The sequence below is a fragment of the Heloderma suspectum genome, chromosome 4 (assembly GCF_057233095.1).
Source record: "Heloderma suspectum isolate Gila_16-S chromosome 4, 16-S_ref, whole genome shotgun sequence".
Classification (NCBI taxonomy): Eukaryota; Metazoa; Chordata; class Lepidosauria; order Squamata; family Helodermatidae; genus Heloderma; species Heloderma suspectum.
The window spans coordinates 306,034,160-306,059,927 of NC_139461.1; the positions used below are offsets into that span (position 1 = coordinate 306,034,160).

Below are 25,768 nucleotides of genomic sequence, written 5' to 3' on the forward strand. Positions count from 1 at the left end.
GCCACTGCAACCACTGGATATGAACAGGTGAGATGATTACAGTTCTAGATGCCTCTATAAAGCAGTCATTTGAAGATAAATTAGGCATCTATTTGGGAGTCTAGAAATGTGGTTGCCAGAAGCAGTCATGCATCCCTTCCTGGCATGTGCATTTAAGGACAAGGACAAAGCAAGAGGCTCCAGGTTTTCCATGTATTAGGGCAAAAAAACTTGTTGGGAAAATCAAATGCCTTTTCTCCAGTGAGTCCTCTCTGCATGAGCACAGAACGCAGTGGAGGGGAGGAGTCAGGCCTGGGAAAGGATCAGGTGATGAGGATCTCTCTAGTCATTTCCAGGTGGCCAGCCATCCCCACACTTGCCACATGGAACAGGCCACTGCCACTTGGGTTGTCTCCAGGCTGCTGCAAAACATACTTGTTGGCAGTGTGTGGCACCATAGGGAAAATGGCCCCCCTGTAAAAACAGAGCACCAATCACTTATCGAATGTTGGCAGCAATGCATCCAGCTCTGGTACCACATGGTGTGAACTGCTAGTCGGCATCTCATGCACAGAGCAAAGAACCCTTTTGCATGCGACAGTTCAAATCTAGCAGGGGATGCAAATGTGGAAATCTGCTTCTTCTGTACTTGTCATCGTTGCTGAATTAGAACATTTGTTAATCCTTCCTGCTTGTGTTCATTCATAGTGCAAGGTGATCCAATAACGTGGACCCAGTTTCAAATGGCCTTCATAAGACAGTGGTTTGGAGTATAACTATCACTCCCCCTTGGAATTCTGGGAGTTGTACACCAGTCAGGGAACGAGAATTCTTAAGAAATGTCCATCTCTCTCTCTCTCTCCCCACACAAACACACACAGGTACAACTCCCAGAATTCCTTGGGGAGGAAACCATGGCTGCTAAATCATGTGAGTCAGCAGCACATTTTAAGAGAAATCCTTGGGATTCCCCCATCCCCCTCTATTCTCTCTCCCTCTGAAACCACACAGTTAATTACACCAAATAATGACCTCTACAGATCATCTGTGGCTCCACCAAGAAAGCCCTGTGGTGGCTTACTTATTCTTGCCTTTTCCTATTAAAAACTATCAAATGTATTCAACAAATTGTGCTGGGAGGGAACAGGGCTTTTTAACTCTATTTTGCTTGTTTGTAAACTACAAACAGATGCCACAAATGCTGAAAAATGAAACGGGGCATGTTGCACAAGACAGAAAGTGGGTGATCAAATGCCTTACAAGAGTCATGTTGTTGCACTGGTAAGGAAAACACTATGGTGTGTTGTATTCAGGCGCAGCAAATTAACTGTCTGCTGTCCACTTAAATGCCACCCAACCCCCAGACCCCTCCCCCCGACACCTCATTCCATAGAGTAGTAGGAGAAACTTGGCTGCAGGCTTGTGTTAGGAGCCCTGCCCGGAAGCTATATATAACCTTGTAAATAGATCAGTTAAGTTACCAACCCAGCGCTTATGTGGAACTTGTAGACAGTAGTCAAAGTTCATCAGACCACCCAAATGGTTCACTTGTGCAGCCAGCAAGCACAGACAGTGAAGGTATTTCCACAAATTATGTAGCTGTAAAGTCAGGTTTGTGAGTGAATGTACACTTGACAAGGAGCTGCAACCAGTTCTGACTCTCTAATCAAGGTATTTCCAGAACTTTCCTTATGTTTCCAAGCACATGTTTCTTGCTTTCACACATCCCATTTTCAGAGTGTACACTTAAAATACCTACAAAAATGTGAATCAGTCCTGGAACTGTAGCCCTGATTTCATCTGTGAAATTTCGGAAGGCATAACAATATTGCTGCAGTTAGGGTGTAATCCTGTGCCGCTTGACAGCCATAGGATTGGTCGGTTCCCAGAGAACTGCCTCCCCACCCCCTCCCCCACCACCTTGTAGGCAGCACGGATTGTCCCCACACTCTGCGCTCATAAGAGCAGCGCAGAGCAGGGCAAAATGGGGTGTTCCCGGGGGCAGGGAGTGCAGAAGTGCAGGTACGATCCTTCCTATGTATTGTCCGGCCTCCCCACCCCACATTCCGATGTCCCACGGCTAGACAGCCAAAATCGGCCATCTAGCTGCGAATGCAGGGCAGCTGGAGCGCAGAGGAAATGATCCCCTCCACACTCCTCCTGCCGTACATCGGATAGGCGGTTGCTCTCTTAACCACTCTTTATAGGAAGCCATAGGATAAGACTGGGGCAGGGGGATCATGCAGCATTGTTTTGAAGAAGTGTGGCAAAATCACGTGCAGGAGTACAAAATGTGGGTAAAGCTGATGCACTATATTCAGGCCCCCATCCAAAAGGGTCTCCAAAAGAGCCTCGCAGGATGGTGCCGAGTCATGAAATGCCCTAATTGGTCAACAAGACACTCTCGGTGCTTCTTCCAGACAGGGGGCTCCTTGCGCCATCAGTCAAAGGGCATTGTGCAGCTCCTCCACCTTTTCACCCTAATGAATTCTATTTATGGAAAGACAGTAGCGATGGAAAAACATGGAAGGGCTACAAGCGATAAATGACATGATCTGGTCACCACACCTAAAAAAAAAAGATATTGTAGAGCTGGAAAAGGTGCGGAAAAGGGCAACTAAAATGATCAAGGGGCTAGAGCCTCTCTCCTAAGAGAGAAGGCTACAACAGCTGGGATTAACTTGGAAAAAAGGAGGGTAAGGGAAGACATGATAGAGGTGTACAAAATGATGCGCGGTGTGGAGAATGTGGATAGGGAGACTTTTATTTCCCTCTCACATAATACTACAACCCAGCGGGGTCATCCATGAAGCTGATTGGGGGGAGATTCAGGACGGATAAAAGGAAAGACTTCTTCACACAGCACAGAGTTAAACTATGGAATTTGCTACCACAGGATGTAGTGATGGCCACCAACTTGGATGGCTTTAAAAGGGGGTTAGAGAGATTCCTGGAGGAAAAGGCTATCAATGGCTACTAGTCATGATGGCTATAAGCTACCTTAGGCATCAGAGGCAGTGTGCCTATGTACACCAGTTGCTGGGGAACATGGGTGGGAAGGTGCTGTTGTACTAATGTCCTGCTTGTGGTTTCCTGGTCAACAGCTGGTTGGCCACTGTGTGAACAGAATGCTGGAATAGATCGACCCTTGGTCTCATCCAGCATGGCTCTTATGTTATTAAAAATTAAAAAATGCAAAAGTAAAAGAAGGGAGTTGCGCTCTTCGGACCTGCTGGCTCCTTAGGTAAAGCCAGCCTGGGAGACATGGGCAGACCCTCCCCCTGAAGAGCAACTTTAGCCCTCCCTCAACCTCCAGAGGGAAGCGCTATCCCAAGGATAAGGAACCTTCTTCTCCAGGAGTCTCTGGAGAAGGTCTGGTTCCTGGGCAAGGACAGTTCAGAGGGCTGAGCCCAGTGGAGTCCAATGGGAGCTAAGAGCCAAAGCGTACACGGGCACCCTGCAGTCTCTCAAGCGTGAATGCTTAGTGTGCACATATGGGTTATACTACAGTTCAGTCTGCACACTGTGTGAAAATGCCATTGCTCACTTTCCAGCTCTACTCAGAACAGTCCAGCAACCAGCCCAAAATTTTGACTTGTACAAAATCTAGCAACTGGCCTAGAGGTAAAAAAAATAAAAATAAACCAACAGCTGTGCCGTTTTTTGTTGGGTTTTTTTGGTCCTAATTGGTTGGGCAACTTTAATCAACAGTCCCTACTGCTGCGTTTCCAGCCACCTTTGTGTCAGTTGAAGTGGAGAATTATGCTGTCAAAACTTGGAATGGTGACTCAAAAGCCCCACTATCTGTTTAATGGAGCTTTCTCCAAGGTGGGCACAGAACTGCAGTTTTATTCACAGAAGTGCAAGGGGAGGAGAGATGAGGTGGGTTGTTGCTGGAGGATCACCCAGGTGGTACCTCTTGCTTCAGGGCTGTGGAAGCAATGGGATGCTTGAGGAGTTGCCTAGCAACTTCACAAGTGATCTCCCCCCCGACCCCCCATATAAATATCACTGCACTTTGCTGGTATGAAACTAGCTGGAAAATTTGGGCAGCAGCTGCTGCTACTACCTAAGGTCAGTGTGGCAATATAGAGAAACAAGGCTCCCCAGAGTAGAGTAGACCAGGGGATCTCAGGGTGATGTTCCAAATTCAGGGGGAGGGCACAGGTGGATGTCCCTTGGGCTGTAGTAGCCGACCATGGCTCTAGCCAGCCAAATTGTTTGGAAGTCATTTCACAGATTATATTTTTAGTGTTTTGTGACAGTGGTTAATTCTGTATATATACAGAACTGCCCCAGTCATGTATGAAGAGGAGAAGGGGAAGTTTCATTTGGCTTAACTGTCAGTAGCCCCTCTCCCTGGGTGCTTTTTGCTTAGCCCCAAGGATCACGTCTGGCACTGGAATGCAGATGTGAAGAAAATCCTTGGGGAGAGGAGAAAAGTGGGGTGTGTGGGGAGGGTTCTGCACTCAACTCTGGGGCCCTTTTGTTGATAGAACTGGACCTCAACCCTCTTTATACGTGCTTCTTAGGGCAGGAGAAAATCAACAGAGATGGGTGAATAATCTTTAGGGAGGGTTGTCTGCCATTACCGTTCTTCTCATCAAGAAATGCCCTGGGTTTGAAAAAGCATTTGTCTAACCGACCAATGCACTCATATGTGTGCGCGCACACACACGACACCCAGATGTTTTTGTTATGGATGTTGTACCAGTTTTATTGGTAAAATTTAACACAAAGCCTCACGAACGCTGGGACATGCTTTTCCTTTTAAAGAATTTCCACTGGACCTTAATAGTGAGCATCCAGTCGTTGACATACAAACTCTTACAAGCGGATGTGCACACATGCGCCTCAGGGAGAAGGTGACGGCATCCTGGTCGGGGGGATGGTTTCTGCGCGAGGCACTGGGCACCTACGATTCATTTGCCAGCTTTCTGGGCCTTCTGTGCTGACTTGGTGACTTTGCCGGCGCCGCCACTCTTCTTCTCCACATTCTTGATGACACCCACCGCCACGGTCTGCCGCATGTCACGCACAGCAAAGCGCCCTGCAACAGCATGCAAGGGTTGAAATGAAGAGACGCCACACAGAGAGTGCCGCTCTGTGGCGTCTGTGGTACTCTGTCTCCCAATAGTGGTGAAATGAGGTCATGCAGATCTCGGGTCACTGCACATGTTGGATGCCTGCACTAAGCTTGGGTTGCCACCTTTTTGGGGGGGTTTGTTCTTGTGCCCTTAGCGGCAACCTGAAACATAGGTGAAGCTTTTTCCTGCAATTACCTCCACATCAGAAAAAGCTTCAGCTGCTACTTTCTATGCAACAGGCCCAAACTAGATGGGACAAGAGCAGACATGTCTGTCAGGATTGGGTCACATTGGAACTCTACCAATGGGGTGGGGGGTGTTGGACCCTATCCATGTGTTTTTCCCCTGAAACTGCATTGTTACAGACTGTTTTTAGTGCTTTTAAATGCACAGCAGGGCCAGTGGAAAAGACAGCAACATGACTCTAGAGCTAAAGACAAGGACAACGGCTTTTCCAGATAGTTGAAGGTGATATGATAGAGCCACTGATGCCCATGTTGTGCACACTCATATCACTATTGTCTCTAGCCAAAAAGGTATTGGGCGTTGCAAGGCTTCAAAAGCCTACACAATCTGTTTGACCTGACACAACTGGGACAAAAGAAGTCAGCAGGCCTCCATCATACTTCCTACAACTCCCTTTCAGAATATCGCTTGGCTGCAGCCTGTGAGTCTACCTGCTGTGGCAGGTTATCAATTTCTTAATATGCTTTGTTACTCTTCTTTTCACACTGAGGAATTTTAGCAAGGGGAAGCAGACATTGCACCTTCCTCATAGGCCACTAAAGGTACAAGTCTGTCTCACCTCATCTGTGCCTTCACAGTATCTCCTTCAATACTGAAGGAGGAGGAAATGATACTTTCAGCCTCCCACTAAAGGTGGCAGAGGAGACAGGTGACCCAGAGACATGAGCCTCCGGTGGTGAAATGTCGAGGGCCACTCCTAGGTATATCTTACATATGGTTTCCAGGCATCTAATACTTTCATTAGAAATACTTAATTTACAGGTATCTGCAAAAGATATAAAGAAAGCAATTCTTACCCAGGGGTGGGTACTGGGAGAAGCTCTCCACACACATGGGCTTGCCAGGGATCATCTCCACAATGGCAGCATCTCCGGATTTCAAGGATTTGGGATTGTCCTCCAACTTCTTGCCAGAACGTCTGTCGATCTTCTCCTTCAGCTCGGCGAATTTACAAGCAATGTGGGCAGTGTGGCAGTCAATGACAGGGGAATATCCAGCACTGATCTGGCCGGGGTGGTTCAAGATGATCACCTGATACGCACAAAATGAGACCAAAACCTTAGCCTGGAACTAATTCTGGAAGGACAGGATCTTACACATCCCAGCATTTTCGACCTCCTTGCTTTGTGTGGCTGAGCAGTGCTGCCCTCTTATGGAAGATCACCGAAGACATCAGGTTGGAGGTACTGGGTTTTACAAAATTACCCTCCACCTTGGCTAATACAAGATAGCTAATACATGTATCTTAGTATTACCGCTTCTGTTCTTTGCCTTATAAGAGACCAGTATGTTCTGACTCGTGCCAGAAATGTAACTTGCTATTTATTTTTTTCAATTATTTGACTATTCCAGCGCAATTCAATGGAAACTGAGGTCAAAGCTGAGGAGGAGAAAAGGTGAAGCAGCCACCCCTCACCCCTGATTTGCACATTGGCATTCTGTGTTTGCCACCAAACCTGTCGTTTCACTCTTCTGCAGGCCGACTTGGGAGTAAGAACCACTAAAGTCAGTAGAGCTGGCTTACAAGTCAGCATACATCAGACGGGGCCACATATCCCACTGAATGTAATGGAACAGGTCAGGACACACACAAGCCAAACCCATGTATGTTTACTTGGAAGTAATTCCCACTGTATTCATTTGGGTTGTACTGAAGAGTGTGCCCAGGAGTGCAGCTTCAGTTGTGACTCTTGCTGGGTTGTGCCCTGTTTTGTTTATTTCAATCGCTGTAATCAATTGCTGCATCTCAGTGTATTCTTTAATTCTATACACAGATGTCTTTAGCTTTCAGTTATCATTGTTGCCAAATAAAGCAGCTATTCAGGTGACAGGTTTTGTTCACCCAAATGGCACCTGAGCTGGCAAAACTGCTTCTGAATGGTACCGTTTCAAGGGCTATACAGCCCAATCTTACGCATTTACACAAAGAAGGAAGTTCCACTGTGTTCAATGGGCGTGAGGTTCGCCCAGGTAAGTGGTCATAGGATTCCAGCCAGGTAGCCAGTTAATCACACCAATTAATCGAAAGAAGCTTACATCCTGAAAAGCTTTAATCAACTACTTGGGGTTGCAGCATTCCACCTTCCTCATAGGCCACTAAAGGTACAAGTCTGTCTCACCTCATCTGTGCCCCATTGGGATGCAGACATAGCCCCAAATGTTTTGCTCTGAAGACATGGCCTTTCAAAATGGCCGCCATTTGTTTGCTGCTGACCTGAGAAGTGAACTGGGCTGCCTCCTGGGGCGGGTCAGATTTGCTGTCTCCACAGACGTTACCACGGCGGATGTCCTTCACGGAGACGTTCTTGACGTTGAAGCCAACGTTGTCCCCAGGCAGGGCCTCGCTCAGGGCCTCATGGTGCATCTCAACTGACTTCACCTCTGTGGTGATATTGACAGGGGCAAAAGTCACCACCATGCCGGGTCTCAGGATCCCCGTCTCCACACGGCCCACTGGGACAGTCCCGATACCTGCAGAGGGCCATGAGAGGTAACTAAGTGCAACAGAACGTAATCCTTGAGATTCAAAGAGGAACCCCAAAACCTACAGCAGTTGTGGGTTCTCTGTTTCGCACCTATCAGTTACATCAGACCACTGGAAGTGAATACTAGACCGCAGATCCAATTCAAGTTCTGCTGATGTCAGTTGTATATAACTGACAGAGAATATGACTATTACTGTAGCAAACTTGGCAGATGCCAAAGAAATGCGAAGAGCTGTTCGCAGGACTCCGTTGTACTAGGTGCTAAGAAAAAAATAAAAAAAAAGAGAATTTTTTGTTGTGACTTGTATAGGATGGGCTTCCCACCTAAACACCTCAGCTCTAGAAAGTTCTGATGGAGGTTCTGCACAGGTGCGTAACCCATATGTGTGATGTACAGAGACCATGAAAAACATAAGAACATAAGAAGAGCCCTGCTGGATCAGACCAAGGGTCCATCTAGTCCAGCATTCTGCTCACAGAGGCCAACCAGCTGCCCACAGGAAACCCACAAGCAGGACATGAACGCATCAGCAGCCTCCCACCCATGTTCCCCAGCAACTGGTGTACACAGGCATACTGCCTTTGTTACTGGAGGAAGCATACAGAACTACTGGTAAACCTCTGGGTGATTTGCAGTATACTGGAAAATATTCCTGACTCTCAATTTTTAACAAGAACAACAAAATGACTCCCTCGCCCCCATCCACACAAAAAATTAGGCTGCTAAAACAAAGAAATTTTGCATGTGTGTGTGGTGGAGGGACCACGATTTTTGCCTGAAAGGACTTTGAGCTTAGTTCAGGCCAGGGACTAAAAATAAATCCCTGGGTTGAGCACATGTTCCTGAAGCTTCAATTCTATGCATGCTTACCTTGGAGTAAGTCCCACTGAATGCAGTGGAACTTACTTCTGAGTAAACATGCATAGGACTGCACTGTTAATTCCAAGTGTAATCTGACACATACTGCACCACTATTTTGCACCTAACTCTACTTAGTGGAACTTGGGGTCCTAGTAAAAAACAAAGTAGACCCTGAAAGCCTGAAGTCTGCCCATTCTGCTGGATAAATAATCCCAATTCACCAAATCCACATGGTTGGGATGCAGAGTTCTGCACTTAATGCCACATTCCACGCTGATGCAGAACGATCACAACATTATGCAATACACATAATAATACACCCGGCTGACCTTCCCACATATCTATGAACATGCCATTACATCATAGCAATTCTGCCAATGGCTAGCGGTTTTCCAAGCAACAGATTTCCAAAAATATTCTCATTTTGAAATTGAAATGTGAATCATTTGAATGGGTTCATGCATGATCTTTGATATATGGACTTAGAAATAAGAGCTGGACTGAGGTTTGGAGAAGGTTCTTTTCCTTCACATACATCCTTGCTTTCCATCTTCTAGCACTTTTTAGCACCAGCTTTACAAAATTATCCCTTGCAATCATGACTAGATACTTAATTTTACAGAAAATAATGCTTGACACTGCTGCAAGCAATACACATAATAGCACATTGCTAACCCATACTTGAGATAACCTGGTGCCCACCAGATGTTTTGAACTACAGCTCTCATAACCACTGAATATTGGCCATGCTGTCTGGGGCTGATTGGAGTTGAAATTCAAAACATCTGAAAGGCACAAGTTTGCCTACTATGCCTTATGGTATAGCTTGCACATACAGAAAAGGTGGTTCAAAGAAATAAATCATCTTCACTTCCTGCTCCTTAGACTGCAAGACTGAGGGGATCTCAACACCTCAAGTTTACTGCGCATTCATGCTTGCTCACTCACTGAATTGTGCGGGTCCATTACGTAACATCGTCATTGTCCAGTCATCATTCCACTATTTCCTCCCACCTATCCCACATTTTCCTCAAACGGAAAAAAACTGGGTATTTTTCCAGATACGCTCAAATGGAGCAGCATGTCCTCCCCATGTATTTCTCCCCTAGCACGAATAAAGCGCTGAGTGTGGTTGTTGGGGGCGTGGTCATGATGTCGAAGGTGGTGACGAAGGTCTGATGGGGGATCAGCCTTCCCGCTCCTGTGCCATTTTGGCTCCTCGCCATTTTCAGCCTGCCTGTTCAAAACAGAACGGCACAGTAGCAGAGCAGCAGCGAGGGGTGTGGCAGAGTGGAGGAGCAGCAGAGGGGCTGAGCGGCAGGGACTGACCAAAAGCATGGAAGAGGGAGGCGGGGCCCAGGGAGATCAGTGGAGGGGCTGTCCACGTGTCAGTCCCCATCCGCCACTAATGTGCAAGGGGAGGGAAAGGGGCAGGAACCCAGGAGCAAGTATTGCTGAACCTGGAGCGTGTGCAATGCCTCTTCACAGAAACATAACGCTATGGGAACGGCCATCTACAGAGAAGGAAGCGCGTGTAAAGGGAATCAGTTGTGATCCTACATTTAAAACAGAAGTGGAAAACCCCGTTTTAAATGCAGGATTTTAGGCTGGTGTAGAAATCCCCTGAATTACAGTCTGGAAATCCACAGGGCCAGGAGAGGACAGATTTCCACCCAAGCATTACAGGTAAAGCTTTTGCCTCACCTCCAATCTTGTAGACATCTTGAAGGGGAAGACGCAGAGGTTTATCTGTGGGGCGGGTGGGGGGCAGGATGGTATCCAGAGCTTCCAGCAGGGACACTCCGCTGGCATTCCCTTCCTTGCGCTCCACTTTCCAACCTTTGAACCAAGGCATCTGCAAAACAAAATGGCGGAAATGTGCATTGAGTTGGGTTTCCCCTGTGCAGAAGAACCTGGTGCACCCCACAAAAGCCATCACTGAGGAGAAAATGACTGTCTTACATGGAAATACCGAGTTGCCAAAATGGCTGAGTGGGGATATGAGAACAGCTTCACTAAGTCAGGCCAATCTGCCCCTCAAGGTCAGGGGCTACTTCCACAGAACTACAATTCCCAGAGTTCCCTAGGAAGAAACCCCAATTTTTCTCCACATTTTGGCTCCCACAGAAGTATTTTCTGTAGGAGCTGGGAAGGCCCAAAGTTCGGTTATACAGCACACAGAGCCGACAGGGGGACCCGGATTTAATCCTTAGCATCTCTGGTTAAAAGGATCTCCGTCTACAGGGGAGGAAACGACCCCCACCTAAAACCCTGGAGAGCTGCTTACCATCAGAAGGGCAATATTGGGACAGGTGGACCAGTGGACGGTCTGACTCAGTATGGTGCATCTTTTGGTAAGATGAGATGATCGTAAGAGATTTCTCGGGCAATGGCACCACCTGGTGGCTAACCACATCCAAGATCAGCATGTTTGCGTTCCGTATTGAAACACCTCAAAGAATCACAGGGAACTAATTCCAGTGCTGTCTGAGGCGCTCCTGGCCATTTCTTTCAAAATCTCCTGCCCACAATGGTCAGAAATACCTCAGCAAATAACAAAAAGCCCACACACACAAAAGCTCCCTCATGGTTCAACTCCATGCTGCCTCATTAACAAATGAAAGCTCAGCTCCCATATTGTTCCCCTCACTACACCATCACTAACCACTCCAAAGCTAGCCATACCTCTCCAGCCACTGACAACCTTACCCTTTATGTAGAACTGGGGGACGGACGGACATGTAGCCCTCCAGCTGTTAAGAGCACAGGAAGCTGCCTTATACCGAGTGAGACCACCAGTTCAACTAGCCCAATAGTGCTGGCGCTGACCAGCAGCAGCTCTCCAGAATGTCAGGAAGGAGTTTTTCCGGCCCTACCTGGAGATGCTGAGGATGGAACCTGGAACTTCTGCATGCAAAGCAAGTGCTCCACCACTGAGCTGTGACTCTGCCCTTGTTGTTAGCATGGAACACACATCAGCCTTAGCCAGCAGGGCCAATGGTGAGGGATGATGGCAACTGTAGTTCAACATCTGGAGGGCCACATGTTCCCCATCTCCACGTAGAACATAAGAAAAGCCCTGCTGGATTAGACCATTCGTCCATCTAGTCCAGCCTTCCCCAACCTGGTGTCCTCCAGACATTTTGGACTTCAGCTCCCATCTGCCCTGGCCAGCATGGCCAATGGTCAGGAATGCTGGGAGTTGTAGTCCAAAACATCTGGAGGGTGCCAGGGTTTGGGAAGGCCAATCTAGTCCAATATTATGTTCCCCATTGTGGCCAACGATGCTTCCAGGAAGCTCAAAAGCAGGGCACGAGGGCAAATAGCTCTCCTGTACTGTTGCCACCTGATAAGAAATAAACCAAATGCACAGTTACAGTATGGGGGATACTTGGCTCAACAACACTACAAGCGAGAAGGATCTTGGAATTGTTGTCGATCACAAGCTGAATATGAGCCAACAATGTGATGTGGCTGCAAAAAAGGCAAATGCTATTTTGGCTGCATTAATAGAAGCACAGCTTCCAAATCCTGGGAAGTACTAGTTTCCCTCTACTCAGCCCTGCTTAGGCCTCATCTGGAGTATGGGGCCAGTTCTGGGCACCACACTTTAAGAAGGATGCAGACAAACTGGAAAAGGTGCAGAGGAGGGCAACGAAGATCATCAGGGGACTGGAAACAAAGCCCTGTGAGGAGAGACTGAAAGAACTGGGCATGTTTAGCCTTGAGAAGAGAAGACTGAGGGGAGATAAGATAGCGCTCTTCAAGTACTTGTCACAGAGAGGAAGGCCAGGATATCTTCTTGATCATCCCAGAGTGCAGGACACGGAATCATGGGCTCAAGTGACAGGAAGCCAGATTCCGGCTGAACATCAGGAGAAACGTCCTGACTGTTACAGCAATACGACAATGGAACCAATTCCCTGGGGAGGTGGTGGGCTCTCCCACACTGGAGGCGTTCAAGACGAGGCTGGACAGCTATCTGTCAGGGATGCTCTGATTTGGATTCCTGCATTGAGCAGGGGGTTGGACTCGATGGCCTTGTAGGCCCCTTCCAACCCTACTATTCTATGATTCTATGATAACTGAGAACATGGAAGCCTGACCTAACCATCATGGAGGATAAGGCTATCAATGGTTATTAGTCATGATGGCTATATATTACCTGCAGGATTAAAGGCACCATGCATCTGTATACAGTTTGCTGGGGAATATGAGAGGGAGGGAGCTACTGCACTCATGTCCTGCTTGTTGGCCACTGTGGGAACAGGATGCTGGATGAGACTGGCCTGCAGTCGGATCCACCATGGCTCTTCTTACAATCATCATAACTAGTAGCCTTTGACAGACCTCTCCTCCTCCATGAATTTGTCTAATCCCTCTTAAAGCCAACAAAGCCAGTGTGCATCACCACATCTTGGGGCAAGGGGTTCCGTAAGTGAACCATGTGTTCCATGAAGAAGATCTTCCTTTTGTCTGTCCTGAATCTCTTGTCTGGCAATTTCATTGGATGCCCCTGAGAAGCAGCTCCCCTTGATTTCTCTGGGGCTTGCATGGGAGAACTTTTCTCCTCTATGCTTTTAAGAGGCTGGCACATAATTTCTGAGTATCTGGATATTTGGGGCTCTTTGGCCTTTTTGTGGGGTATGAGAGTGTTAGTACAGCCTCTGCATCTGGTAATCTGTTCTATTTTAAATGTACACACATTAATAATCTTAGTTATAATCATGAAAGAAGATGTAACGAGATCTGTTTGTCAGCACCATAGCACCAAAACCGTGACACTTCATTGCCTGAAACTTGGCATGCATACTAAGGGAACCCTGGGTGTGCAACTCGGGGTTAATTTGTTTTTTAAATGCATTAACTTTAATTAATTTAAATGTGTCCATGACTTTCCCAACCAGAACATACTAGTCATACAGCTTGAAGCTAGGGGAGATTAGTAGGCCAAGGGGCAAAGTTATATGTAGGCCCCCACGGCAGTGATGTGGGGCAGTCCCCTACTCAGGGAAATTGAGTGGACATACCCCTCCCTCAGGGGCCTATAGGGGTATACCATGGCAGGGGCCATGCCAGTGGGAATGGCTTCACTCAGGTGGGGCAGGCACAATGTGTCCATCCCTGACAGCTGTGCAAGTCTGCTTGGAGGCTTTGCTGTATCAAACTAAGGGCTATTCCAGTCCGCGAGAAGCTGGGCCTGTTCACTAGTAACCTAATATGATGATTGCAGAAGAATGTAAGAGCCTATGGGATCACAGCAACAGTCCATCTTGTCCAGCATCCTATTTCCCACAATGGCAAAACAGGTGCCTCTGGGAAGCCCACAAGAAGGGCATAAAGGCAATAGCCCACCTTCCATGGTTTGCCCTCCACCAACTGATAATCAGAGATACACTGCTACCGACTCTGGAGGTTTCATTTAGCTATTACAAAATCTAAATATAATTATTAAAATGATCTAACAAATCTAGCATGGATCAGTGAATGCATGTGTCATCCCATTTATGGAAGAGAGACTGCTACCATCTGCTCACTCATTTTCTGTGTCTTTAACTACTGTTTCATTTTGAAGCTTCTATGGATAACATTACACACACACCAATTTCCTAGCCAACAAGAATCTCCATCTCGCGTTCACGCCATGTCCTATTTTCCCTGAAGGGGGTCATGGCGCAACAGCCCACAGTGGGGGTTTTAGACAGCTGCCTACAACTGTCACAGGATTCTAATCTCTGCCAAGACACCAGCACGGACTTGCTGAATTTCAAGATAGTCACATGATGGGCTAAGAGGGGTCATCTGACTGACTTCTCCATTAAGGAAGTCCCAGCCAGAAAAAGGAGGCTAGAATATAAGAGATTTGGGGGGAAGCAAGGACAAAAGAGGGAACAGGTGTCACTTCTTAAATCCATTTCTGAAGATACAAACGGTCATTCAGGAAATAGACCAGCTTTCTCTGAGCAGGGAAAGCCATATCATGAGGATGGTATTTTACTTCGTAGAATTCTGAATTTAAATAATCTTTGTAGGCTCTATACCAGCAAAAGCCTTTTTTACTTGGGAGGTTATGCAAATAAAGCCAATTTGCATATATTTCCTTATTTTGTATCATTCATTCTGCTTCCGGCTTAGCCTCTTCCCTCCTTCACTCTCCCTCTTTCCCCCCATTTCTGAGCTTTTACCAGGCATTGTCCAATTATCCCTGCAGCTATAACGGAGCTTGACTTTTTTTTTTTTTTTTAATGAAAGCAGAGACACTCCTGCTACTGCACTTTACAAGTAATACCCAATTCTGCATTTGTAATCATAGGATACATACTATTCTAAATTTGTTGGATTTTATAGGCTGCTTTCAAGGTGAGTGTTCTTGATGTGATGTGAAGGGAGGCACACTTGAGAATGGATTTTCAGTGGAACTGCAAGGAATCATCCCTATTTAGAGATTAATGCTAATTTCTTTAGATATATGGTCCCAACACCTAAGAACCCTGCCCTAACACCAGTGGTATGAGCCATGAGCCAGGAAGTCCCTGGCTCATGGCTCAAACAAATCAAACTATCATTTGAATTCCTTCAGTTGTTGTTGTTGTTCAGTTGTTCAGTCGTGTCCGACTCTTCGTGACCCCATGGACCATAGCACGCCAGGCCTTCCTGTCCTGCGCTCTCTCCCGGAGCGTGCTCAAGTTCATATTCATTGCATCCGTGATGCTATCTAGCCATCTCATCCTCTGCCATCCCCTTCTCCTTTTGCCTTCAGTCTTTCCCAGCATCAGGGTCTTTTCCAGGGAGTTTTCTCTTCGCATTAGGTGGCCAAAATATTGGAGCTTCAGCTTCATTATCTGTCCTTCCAATGAGCACTCAGGGTTGATTTCCTTTAGGATGGACTGATTTGACCTCCTTGCAGTCCAGGGGACTCGTAAGAGTCTTCTCCAGCACCACAGTTCGAAAGCATCAATTCTTCGGCGCTCAGCCTTCCTTATAGTCCAGCTCTCACAGCCATACATTACTACTGGGAAAACCATAGCTTTGATTAGACGGACCTTTGTCGGCAAGGTGATGTCTCTGCTTCTTACTATGCTGTCTAGGTTGGCCATAGCTTTCCTCCCAAGGAGCAAGCGTCTTTTAATTTCATGGCTACAGTCACCGTCTGCGGTGATCTTCGAGCCCAAGAAAGTAAAATCTGTCACTGCTTCCATTTCTTCCCCTTCTATATGCCAGGAAGTGATAGGGCCAGATGCCATGATCTTAGTTTTTTTAATGTTGAGTTTCAAACCAGCTTTTGCACTCTCCTCTTTCACCCTCAACAAGAGGCTCTTGAGATCCTCTTCACTTTCTGCCATTAGGGTGGTATCGTCTGCATATCGGAGGTTGTTGATAATTCTCCCGGCAATCTTAATTCCGACCTGTGATTCATCCAACCCAGCGTTTCTCATGATGTACTCTGCATATAAGTTAAATAAGCAGGGCAACAATATGCAGCCTTGTCATACTCCTTTCCCAATTTTGAACCAATCGGTTGTTCCATGTCTGGTTCTTACTGCTGCTTCTTGACCCTCGTACAGGTTTCTCAGGAAACAGGTAAGGTGGTCTGGTACCCCCATCTCTTTAAGAATTTGACACAGTTTGTTGTGATCCACACAATCAAAGGCTTTAGCGTAGTCAATGAAGCAGAGATAGACGTTTTTCTGGAATTCTCTTGCTTTCTCCATGATGCAGCGAATGTTGGCGATTTGATCTCTAGTTCCTCTGCCTCTTCGAAACCCAGCTTGTACTTCTGGTAGTTCTCGGTTCGCATACTGATGAAGCCTAGCTTGTAGGATTTTGAGCATCACCTTGCTGGCATGTGAAATGAGCGCAATTGTGCAGTAGTTTGAACACTCTTTGACGTTGCCCTTCTTTGGAACTGGAATGTAAACTGACCTTTTCCAGTCTTGTGGCCACTGTTGAGTGTTCCAGATTTGTTGGCATATTGAATGCAGCACTTTAACAGCATCATCTTTTAGGATTTTAAATAGCTCAGCTGGAATACTGTCATCTCCGCTAGCTTCGTTGTTACTAATGCTTCCTAAGGCCCATTTGACTTCACTCTCTAGGATGTCCGGCTCAAGTTCAGTGACCGCACTATCATGGCTATCAGGGACATTCAGATCTTTCCTGTATAGTTCTTCTGTGTATTCTTGCCACCTCTTCTTAATCTCATCTGCTTCTGTTAGGTCCCTGCCTTCTTTGTCCTTTATCATGCCCGTCTTTGCACAAAACGTTCCCTTGATATCTCCGATTTTCTTGAAGAGATCTCTAGTCTTTCCCATTCTGTTGTTTTCCTCGATTTCTTTGCATTGTTCATTTAAGAAGGCCTTCTTGTCTCTCCTTGCTATTCTCTGGAACTCTGCATTCAGTTGGGTATATCTTCCCCTTTCTCCCTTGCTTTTCGCTTCCCTTCTTTCGTGAGCTACTTGTAAAGCCTCATCAGACAGCCACTTTGCTTTCTTGCATTTCTTTTTCTTTGGGATGGATTTCGTTGCTGCCTCCTGAACAATGTTACGGACCTCCGTCCATAGTTCCTCAGGCACTCTGTCTATCAGGTCTAATCCCTGAAATCTATTCCTCACCTCCACTGTATATTCATCAGGGATATGATTTAGGTCATACCTGAACGGTTTAGTGGTTTTCCCGACGTTCTTCAATTTAAGCCGAAATTTTGCAAGAAGCAGCTCATGATCTGAGCCACAGTCAGCTCCAGGTCTTGTTTTGACTGACTGTATGGAGCTTCTCCATCTTTGGCTGCAAAGGACATAATCAATCTGATTTCGATATTGACCATCTGGTGACGTCCATGTGTAGAGTCGCCTCTTGTGCTGTTGGAAAAGAGTGTTTGCTATGATCAGCATGTTCTCTTGGCAAAACTCTATTAGCTTTTGTCCTGCTTCATTTTGTACACCAAAGCCATGCCTGCCTGTTATCCCGGTGATTTCTTGACTTCCTACTTTAGCATTCTAATCCCCTATGATGAAGAGGACATCTTTTTTTGGTGTTAGTTCTAGAAGGTGTTGTAGGTCTTCATAGAACCGATCAACCTCAGCTTCTTCGGCCTCAGTGGTTGGGGCATAGACTTGTATTACTGTGATGTTGAATGGTTTGCCTTGGATTCGTACTGAGATCATTCTATCATTTTTAAGATTGTACCCCAGTACTGCTTTTCCCACCCTTTTGTTGACTATGAGTGCTACTCCATTTCTTCTAAGGGATTCTTGCCCACAATAGTAGATATGATGGTCACCTGAATTAAATTCGCCCATGCCTGTCCATTTTAGTTCGCTGATTCCCAAGATGTCGATGTTCAATCTTGCCATCTCATGTTTGACCACCTCCAGCTTACCTTGATTCATTGATCTGACATTCCAGGTTCCTAAACAATATTGTTCTTTACAGCATCGGATTTTCTTTTCACCGCCAGACACATCCACAGCTGAGTGTCCTTTCGGGTTTGGCCCAGCCGCTTCACTCTTTCTGGCGCTACTTGGAAATACCCTCTGCTCTTCCCCAGTAGCATATTGGACACCTTCCGACCTGAGGGGCTCATCTTCCGGCATCATATCTTTTAGCCTTGTGATACGTTCCATGGGGTTTTCTTGGCAAGAATACTGGAGTGGGTTGCCATTTCCTTCTCCAGTGGACCACATTTTGTCAGAACTCTCTGCCATGACCTGTCCGTCTTGGGTGGCCCTGCACGGCATAGCTTATGGCTTCACTGAGTTACGCAAGCCCCTTCGCCACAACAAGGCAGTGATCCATGAAGGGGATTCCTTCAGTAGCTTTAGGCAAAATAGTATGTCTTTTAGCCTCAGCCCTTCCTCCATTTTGTAATATAGAGTCTATCATGGCCTACCTTAACAAGGTTGTTGTAAGCCATACAATGAAAGGGTTACTGAGATAATGTATGTGAAATGCTTTAAGCACAGAGAAAAACTACTTTAAAACACTAAATATTATCATTTTTACCATATAAATTTAGGTAATCTAGCAATTATCTTTTTTTTATATTTACATCCCACCTTTCCTCCAAGGAGCTCAGCGCAAAGCACATGGCTTTTCCCCTCCCCTTTTATTCTCACAGCAACCCTGAACGTTAGGTGGAAAGATAATGGCTGCATTCAAACCTCACATTAAGCCAGGAATCCTGGCTTAATAAACCATGATGTGAACTAACAACTTGCTAGTATACATAGCCTTTTCACTCCTGCTTTGCTCCTCCCATCACACAAGGAGATCAACAAACCAGGAAGAGATAGCTTCACCCTACATCTGAACCACGGGATTAGGGTTAACTGAGACCGAACAAGCCAGAATCAGAAACCATGTTTAAACTAGGGTTCAAGTTGGCTTACAAATTGTGGCTTGCTTGGGAATACTAAACTATAATCCAAAGTAGAGACATAACGTGAAGCTATCCCTTCCTGGTTCGTTTACCCAGGTGAAGGGAGGAGCAAATGGGCTGCATACACCAGCATACTGCTTATTCATTCCATGGTTATTCAGCCAGGTTTCCTGGCTTAAGTGATGCCTGAACACAGCCAGTAGCTGGCCCAAGGTCAGCTTAATGAAGCATGAAGGGCACCAAAGCAATAGCCCTCCCCTGCTGTTGCTTCCCAGCAACAGGTATTCAGAGGCATGCTTTCTCTGAACCTGGAGGTACCAACTACCAAAAGGCACCTTCTTTCTGAGAAATTATGGCAGACTATATGAGTCTTGACAACATCCCAAGGTTTTGGACTTCCTGCAAGCAGTGCTGTGGGGGCATTCAGGGGCATGAACAGGAAGGATTTAAAAAGCACAAGTCAAAAAAGCTGGCAACAGAGTCTTCTTCTGAAAGGAGAACGTGCACATGGCAAAAGACAAGTGAATGAGGGGGGGGGGAATTCCCAGCTTCTGCTCTGTTTGTACTGCATCACCCATTGCCAATGGGAGCAATGAGTCATTCCCATGGGCATTGTATCCAAATTATAAAGGGAACGCTGGTGGACTGCTGAGGGCAGCAACAACATGTGTGTTGTTTCAGTCAAAAACAGAAAACAAAACTCAACCACCTCATTTTTAAAGATAACCTGCCTTGAAATTCTTCAAACTTGCGCACCCACAGCAAAAATCACTAAAAAAAACCCCAAAAACACCTTCCCATTTGTGCAGGGGATGGATGTTTCTTTAAAACACGTGCTGATGTTTGGCCCAAACTTGACTGAACAGTACCACTTCAGACTACAGGTGGCGGAGTCACATGACTGAATGCTCTGTCCTGCAAAAAAATTATTTACCTACACATACAAAATTAAGAGAAGGAAATCCTTATCCCTGTCATCCTACTTTTCTCTGTGGAGGATATAACAAAACAAAACACACACACACACACCCAAAAAACATAGCAAATATCTGTCTGTCTGTCTATCTATCTATCTCTTGGTATGGTATTTTTTTTGGTATATTCTCAACATATATGTTATTTTGGGGGGTGTATCTTCCATGTGTGTGGTGTGTGTGCGCGCGCGCGCGCGTGGAAAAGTTTTCAGTTATGTGAGCTCCCAATTGAAGTGGTATAGACCAGACATGAGTTTATCACCTTGGTAAGTCATCCTGAAAGAAAATTATACTGCTCACAACCCCAGGGCTGCAGTAAGTAATGTCCCAAAGCTATGGTTTAGAAACTTCCTACCCTTGAGGAAACCAATCCCACACTGATTGGTCCCCCGAAGAACCCCTGCAAGTTGACCACAGAACCCCTGCATATTGCTGAGGATTATGGGACATGTTCTACAGTACACGCTCTATGGCAGCCTTCCCAACACAGTGCCCTCAAGATATGTTGGACTACAACCCCCATCATCCCCAACTAGCTGTCATCCTATGGGTGTCGCCCTCCAGATGCATTGGACTGCAACTCCCAAAATTCCCAGCGAGCATCAGCCTGGGGAAGGCTGCCCTAGAATGTGACCAAAGGAAGGAAAGAAAACAACCCTAAATCATATCATATTTTCCCCTGGGCTCTATCTATCTGGTCTTGGACTGAGGTTCATCCTTCGAGCTGAGACCTTTCAAATTCCTAACTTGGGTCTTTGACCCTAAAATGGATAATGGCGGAGGAGCATTTGCAGGTCTGACTGGATCTGGGAACTGCTAATCCCAAAAGGGGGAGCTCAGCACTGCCAATGCCTGCCAAAGACTTACGTTGGGAGATGGCTCCAGCATGTTATCGCCATGCCAGCCAGAGATGGGCACGAAAGGAACAGTTGATGGGTTGTAGCCAATCTTCTTGATGTAGGCGCTGACTTCCTTGACAATCTCATCATAGCGCTTCTCGCTGTAAGGCGGCTCTGTAGAGTCCATCTTGTTGATGCCCACAATGAGCTGCTTGACACCCAGGGTGTAAGCCAGGAGGGCATGCTCACGGGTCTGCCCATTTTTGGAGATGCCAGCTTCGAATTCACCTACTCCAGCAGCCACAATCAGGACAGCGCAGTCAGCCTGTATGTAGGGAAGGCACAAATACCTTGCGAATCAGATTAAGAAGTGTGCACAGTTTGGCTGCTATGCACGGTTTTGATGCGTAGCTTTGCACAACATCTTGAAAACAGTACAGGAAGGTAACTTTCTAGGAATATCTCCAGCTTACGAGTACTAATGGAGAAATATTAAGCTGCTTTATACCAAGTCGGATTATTCTTCCATCTGTCTCAGTACTGTTTACACCGACTAGCAGTGGCTCTCCAGGGTTTCAGGCAGGATTCTTTCCTAGCCCTACCTGGAGATCGAACCTGGGACTTTCCACATACAAAACATTTTCTCTGCCACTGAGCTTCAGTCCTTCGTATTTGAGCTTCAAAAAGTTTTTTTAAACTAAGCAATCAACATTTTGATTAGAATATTATTTTTATTCATTCTAAATGTACGTATCACCATTAATAAGCAATATGTGAGAATTTACACCCACACCCACTCCAGCTGAAATTGCAAGAAGACACTCAGGATTATAGGTTGAAGCTGCACAGAGGGAGCAATCCTACCGGGATAGGCGGCCGCCTCCGAACTTGGAAGCGACCACCTATCCAATGCAGGCCAGGCGAAGCGCGGAGGGGATCATCCCCTCCGTGCTTCAGCTGCCCTACATTTGCAGCTAGAAAGCTGATTTCGGCTGACTAGCCACAGGAAGGCAGAGTGAGGGAAGCGGCTGCCGGACGACACATTGGATGTGTCGTACCAGCATTTCTGCCTTCCCTGCCCCGGAACACCCCCAGGAATGCCCCGTTTTCGCCACTCCATGCTCCTCTTCCGAGCGCGGAGCATGGGGCCATTCTGAGATGCCTGCAAGTCAGCACAGGAGGGGGGGAAGTCAGTTCCAGGAAACCAACGCATCCTATGGCCGTCTAGCTGCTGACCGGCAGCCACAGGATTGCTCCCTTAGTCATTTATTCATTACACTTATGTATGTATGTACTGCATTTCTATACTGCCCAATAGCCGAAGCTCTCTCTGTTCCTTCTCTGTGGCAGCCCCAAAACTCTGGAACTCTTTAAGGTTCCATCCTGTAGCCTCCTTTCAAAGATAGCTGAAGACCATCCTTTTTCAGAAGGCTTTTGGTTCTTAATGCTGTCTGCTCCCATTCTGATGTAATGACTTCCTTTCTTTATTACATTTCTGTACCATCCAATAGCCAAAGCTCTCTGGGCAGTTCACAAAAATTAAAACCACAAGTACAGCATAAAAACAATATAGAATATAAAAGCATTAAAACTATAGTATAAAAGTACAACCAGCATAAAACCTAGCAGCAATGCAGAGATTTAAAATACAGTAACAAATTTAAAACAGCAGAGCTAAAAGTCTAGAATGCTAAAACGCTAAAATTCCTGGCAAATTCTTCACCTGGCACCAGAAAGAGTACAACATAGGCGCCAGGCGAACCTCTCTTGGGAGCTCACTCCACAACTGGGGTGCGACAGCAGAAAAGGCCCTCTCCCTGGTAGCCACCCGCTCATGCTTAAAGCAGACCACTGAAATCAAACCGACACATTACATCCCACTAATTTCAATGAGTCTACTCAAACCATGATTAAGGGTGTAATTCTATGCAAGTTTAGACAGGAAAAAAACTCCTATAACTCCTAGCATTCCCCAGCCATCTAAACATGCATAGGATTACACCCTAAGTCTGGATCCATCCCTATATTTTCACATCTGTGCCTTGAGGAACATGAACACCATAAAAAAAGTAACAATGCATCTAGGTATAACCAGTGCACACCACTATCTGAGCATTCCCTAAAGAAACAGGTTCATATTGGGCGTATTAGCCAATGCTCTCTTTACATTGTAACTCAACAAGTTCTGAGAATCTTGGCTTGATACCGGAAACCTGACACTGCCATCTGCTCCTATAAATAGTAGATGAGCCTTTGGGGAGTTCATCCTTTTCACTCACAAGGTGGGGTCAGGGGAGAGAAGAATGATTCAACTGTATTTTAAGCACTTCTATAGCCCCTTTCAATATCAAAAGCATAATACATGGCTTTATCACATGGAGCTTTTATCCTGCAATTGAGATTGCTCCTTCACGGAAGTTTGCGGGCTCTTTACATGACGCCATGACCCTCCTGCACTAAATGCCCTTTGTTCCGTTTTTAAATAGATCATAGCTATCAAATTACCCCATTGTGCTCCGCTTCAGTTTCCTCTGTGCAAAGAGTTAAAGCCACAAGAAGGGGAGCGAGATCAATGAAAAAAGACTCAGAGAAGGGGGGGGAGTGCATGTAAAGGGAGTCAGTGGTGATCCTGCATTTAAAATGGAAGCAGAAAGCCCCGTTTTAAATGCAGGATTTTAGGCTGGTGTAGAAATGCCTAGGGGTAGGGCTTCTGTGTCTTCTATTATATACAATCAGGTTCAGTCATACTCCCGCATGACCAAGGAACAGGACCCAGGAGGGGGCAAGGCAGAAAGAGGCAGGCTGGATTCTCCATGACTGGCTCACCAGTGGGCAGGATGCTTATTTAGCCCCCACACCTATGACACCCCCAAATGCACCTGCTTACTTTCTGCTATATAAGTCCATGCTTGCCATTCATAACTAGAGGAAAAAGAAATAGCTCGTGGGGACCCACCTCTGACACTGGGTTGCCTCAATGACCAGAATTCCACAAGCAAATGCCATGTAGCTCTGCATGTAGAGATTTTATTTAATTTATTTATTATATGGATATTCCACCTTTTTTCCTCAAGGGAGCCCAAGGCAGTTTACATGATCCTCCCCTTCTCCATTTTATTCTCACAACACACCTGTGAGGTAGGTTAAGCTAAGAGTCAGTGCTTGGCCCAAAGTCACCCAGTGAGCTTCATGGCCAAGTGGGGACTAGAACCCCGGTTTCCCAAGTCCCAGTCCAATACTCTAACCACTACACCACACTGGAGACACATTGCACAAACACAGGTTGGGTCCTTGCAACAGACAAGATAATGATGGGAATTTTGCTGGCATCTCTGTGTGTTTAGAGCTTTTCTCACACCTCTTAAGGGTTGCAACGGGACAAGTAGCACCTACTGAAATTCCCTCCTCCACACCATTATTAAAAGTGTAGACATCAGTCCACTGGGACACACTAGTTATCATACACATTAGAAGCTACACGTGGCTACTTGAGTCTAAAATCTTCAGCAAAGGCCCTTCTCCAAACGCACCCAACAGGTGAGGTATGGCAGGTGGTTACTGGAAAGGGGGCCTTTTTGGTGGCAGCACACTGACTCCAGACTGTTCCCCCCAGAGGGGCTCACCTGGCTCCTACCTTAATGTCATTCTGGTGGCCAGGAAAAGTCCATGTTATTTATTTTCTCAGCCCTTTTCACTTGTTATCTCTGCTGTGTGATTTTATGTTGCTTTCATATATTTTGTTGCTAATATGGGGTTTTTAAAATGTGGTTCAACTTTTTTTTTTATTCCTTGACTATGTAAGCTGCCCTGATACTTCGCTGAAGGACAGAATAGAAATATTCAAATAAAAAAGGGTTTTAAAAAAATCTAAGGCCGACGTCTAAATTCAGGGCTCAGCTGGAATGCAGGAAGTCCCAGGTTCAGTTCCCAGCATCGCCAATTGCATAGTACAGAAAGGCCGCCACCACCACCCCTGCCTGACATGCTAGAGTGCTGCCGTCAGATCACACAGTAATAGCCTTACATGGCTCAGTGGCCTAACTCAGAGGCCCAGTTCGCACGATCACTGAGGGGGAAATAAGCCACAGTGACATATTTCCCCCTCCGTGCATCCGTGGCGGGGATTAGCATAATTACCCTCAGCAGTTTGTTGTGTCGTGTGAAGCTGACCAGGGCACCTTATTGCCATGGCTAGCAAGCCATCCAGTACCCTACAACAGGCCATGTACACACCAACAGGTTAGGTAATTTTAGACACTGAATGTAATGGCCTTATGAAAGGGTCTTTAGATGGTAATGTGTATTACTTCACTTACTTGCAAAATGTAGTAAGTCAGCTGTGCTGCATTTCAGGGCCCCTTGCTCATTCTGTTGACGGAGGTGCTGGACTTCTGCCCTGATGGTACCACTGCGCACCAAGGTCCCAGCTGAGGGGAAGGGCAGGAGAGGTTCCTATCCTTGCCCAGATCTCAGTAAGTTTCCAGGACTTAGCCAATGTCCATCCACACCTGTGCAGTGTATACCAAACCCCTGGCCAAGGAGAGAGGCAGGACTATCTCCTACTCTGCCTGGCACTCTAGAACATGGGGCCCCAACCTTTTTGGATCAGTGGACACATGTAGAATGTTGAGAGAGTGACATGGGCACTCTCACAAAATGGCAGCCATGGGGGTTTGCCCATTCACAAAATGGCTACCACAGTGGGCATGGCTGGTTACAGAACACTTATTTCCCAGAAGACAAACCAGTGAGACGAAAGGTAACTTGCCCACAAAACTAACTACAAGGCAAAGAAGGGGTCTGAGCTCCCAAATACAAAACCACGGTTTGGAACCCATAACTTTCTGCTCCAATAGTCACTGCACAGAAAGGAAACTGCTGAAGTTCAGAGACATGAGGCCCAGAGGCATTCTTGAA

General features: G+C 46.3%; 1 protein-coding gene across 2 annotated transcripts in view; it reads right to left on the reverse strand.

Annotated features, from left to right (window-relative positions):
* Positions 1-4,673: 4,673 nt before the first annotated feature.
* The window catches only part of EEF1A2 (eukaryotic translation elongation factor 1 alpha 2), a 41,918-nt gene continuing 20,823 nt past the window's right edge, over positions 4,674-25,768 (reverse strand). For both annotated transcript variants that reach the window (XM_084854387.1, XM_084854385.1), the window contains exons 4-8: positions 20,880-21,176; positions 10,365-10,515; positions 7,528-7,784; positions 6,110-6,344; positions 4,674-5,029 (exon numbers count right to left, since the gene is read on the reverse strand). In XM_084854387.1, the coding sequence (XP_084710513.1) occupies positions 4,902-5,029; positions 6,110-6,344; positions 7,528-7,784; positions 10,365-10,515; positions 20,880-21,176 (1,068 nt within the window). In that variant the 3' untranslated portion in view covers positions 4,674-4,901. The remainder of the gene's footprint in view (positions 5,030-6,109; positions 6,345-7,527; positions 7,785-10,364; positions 10,516-20,879; positions 21,177-25,768) is intronic.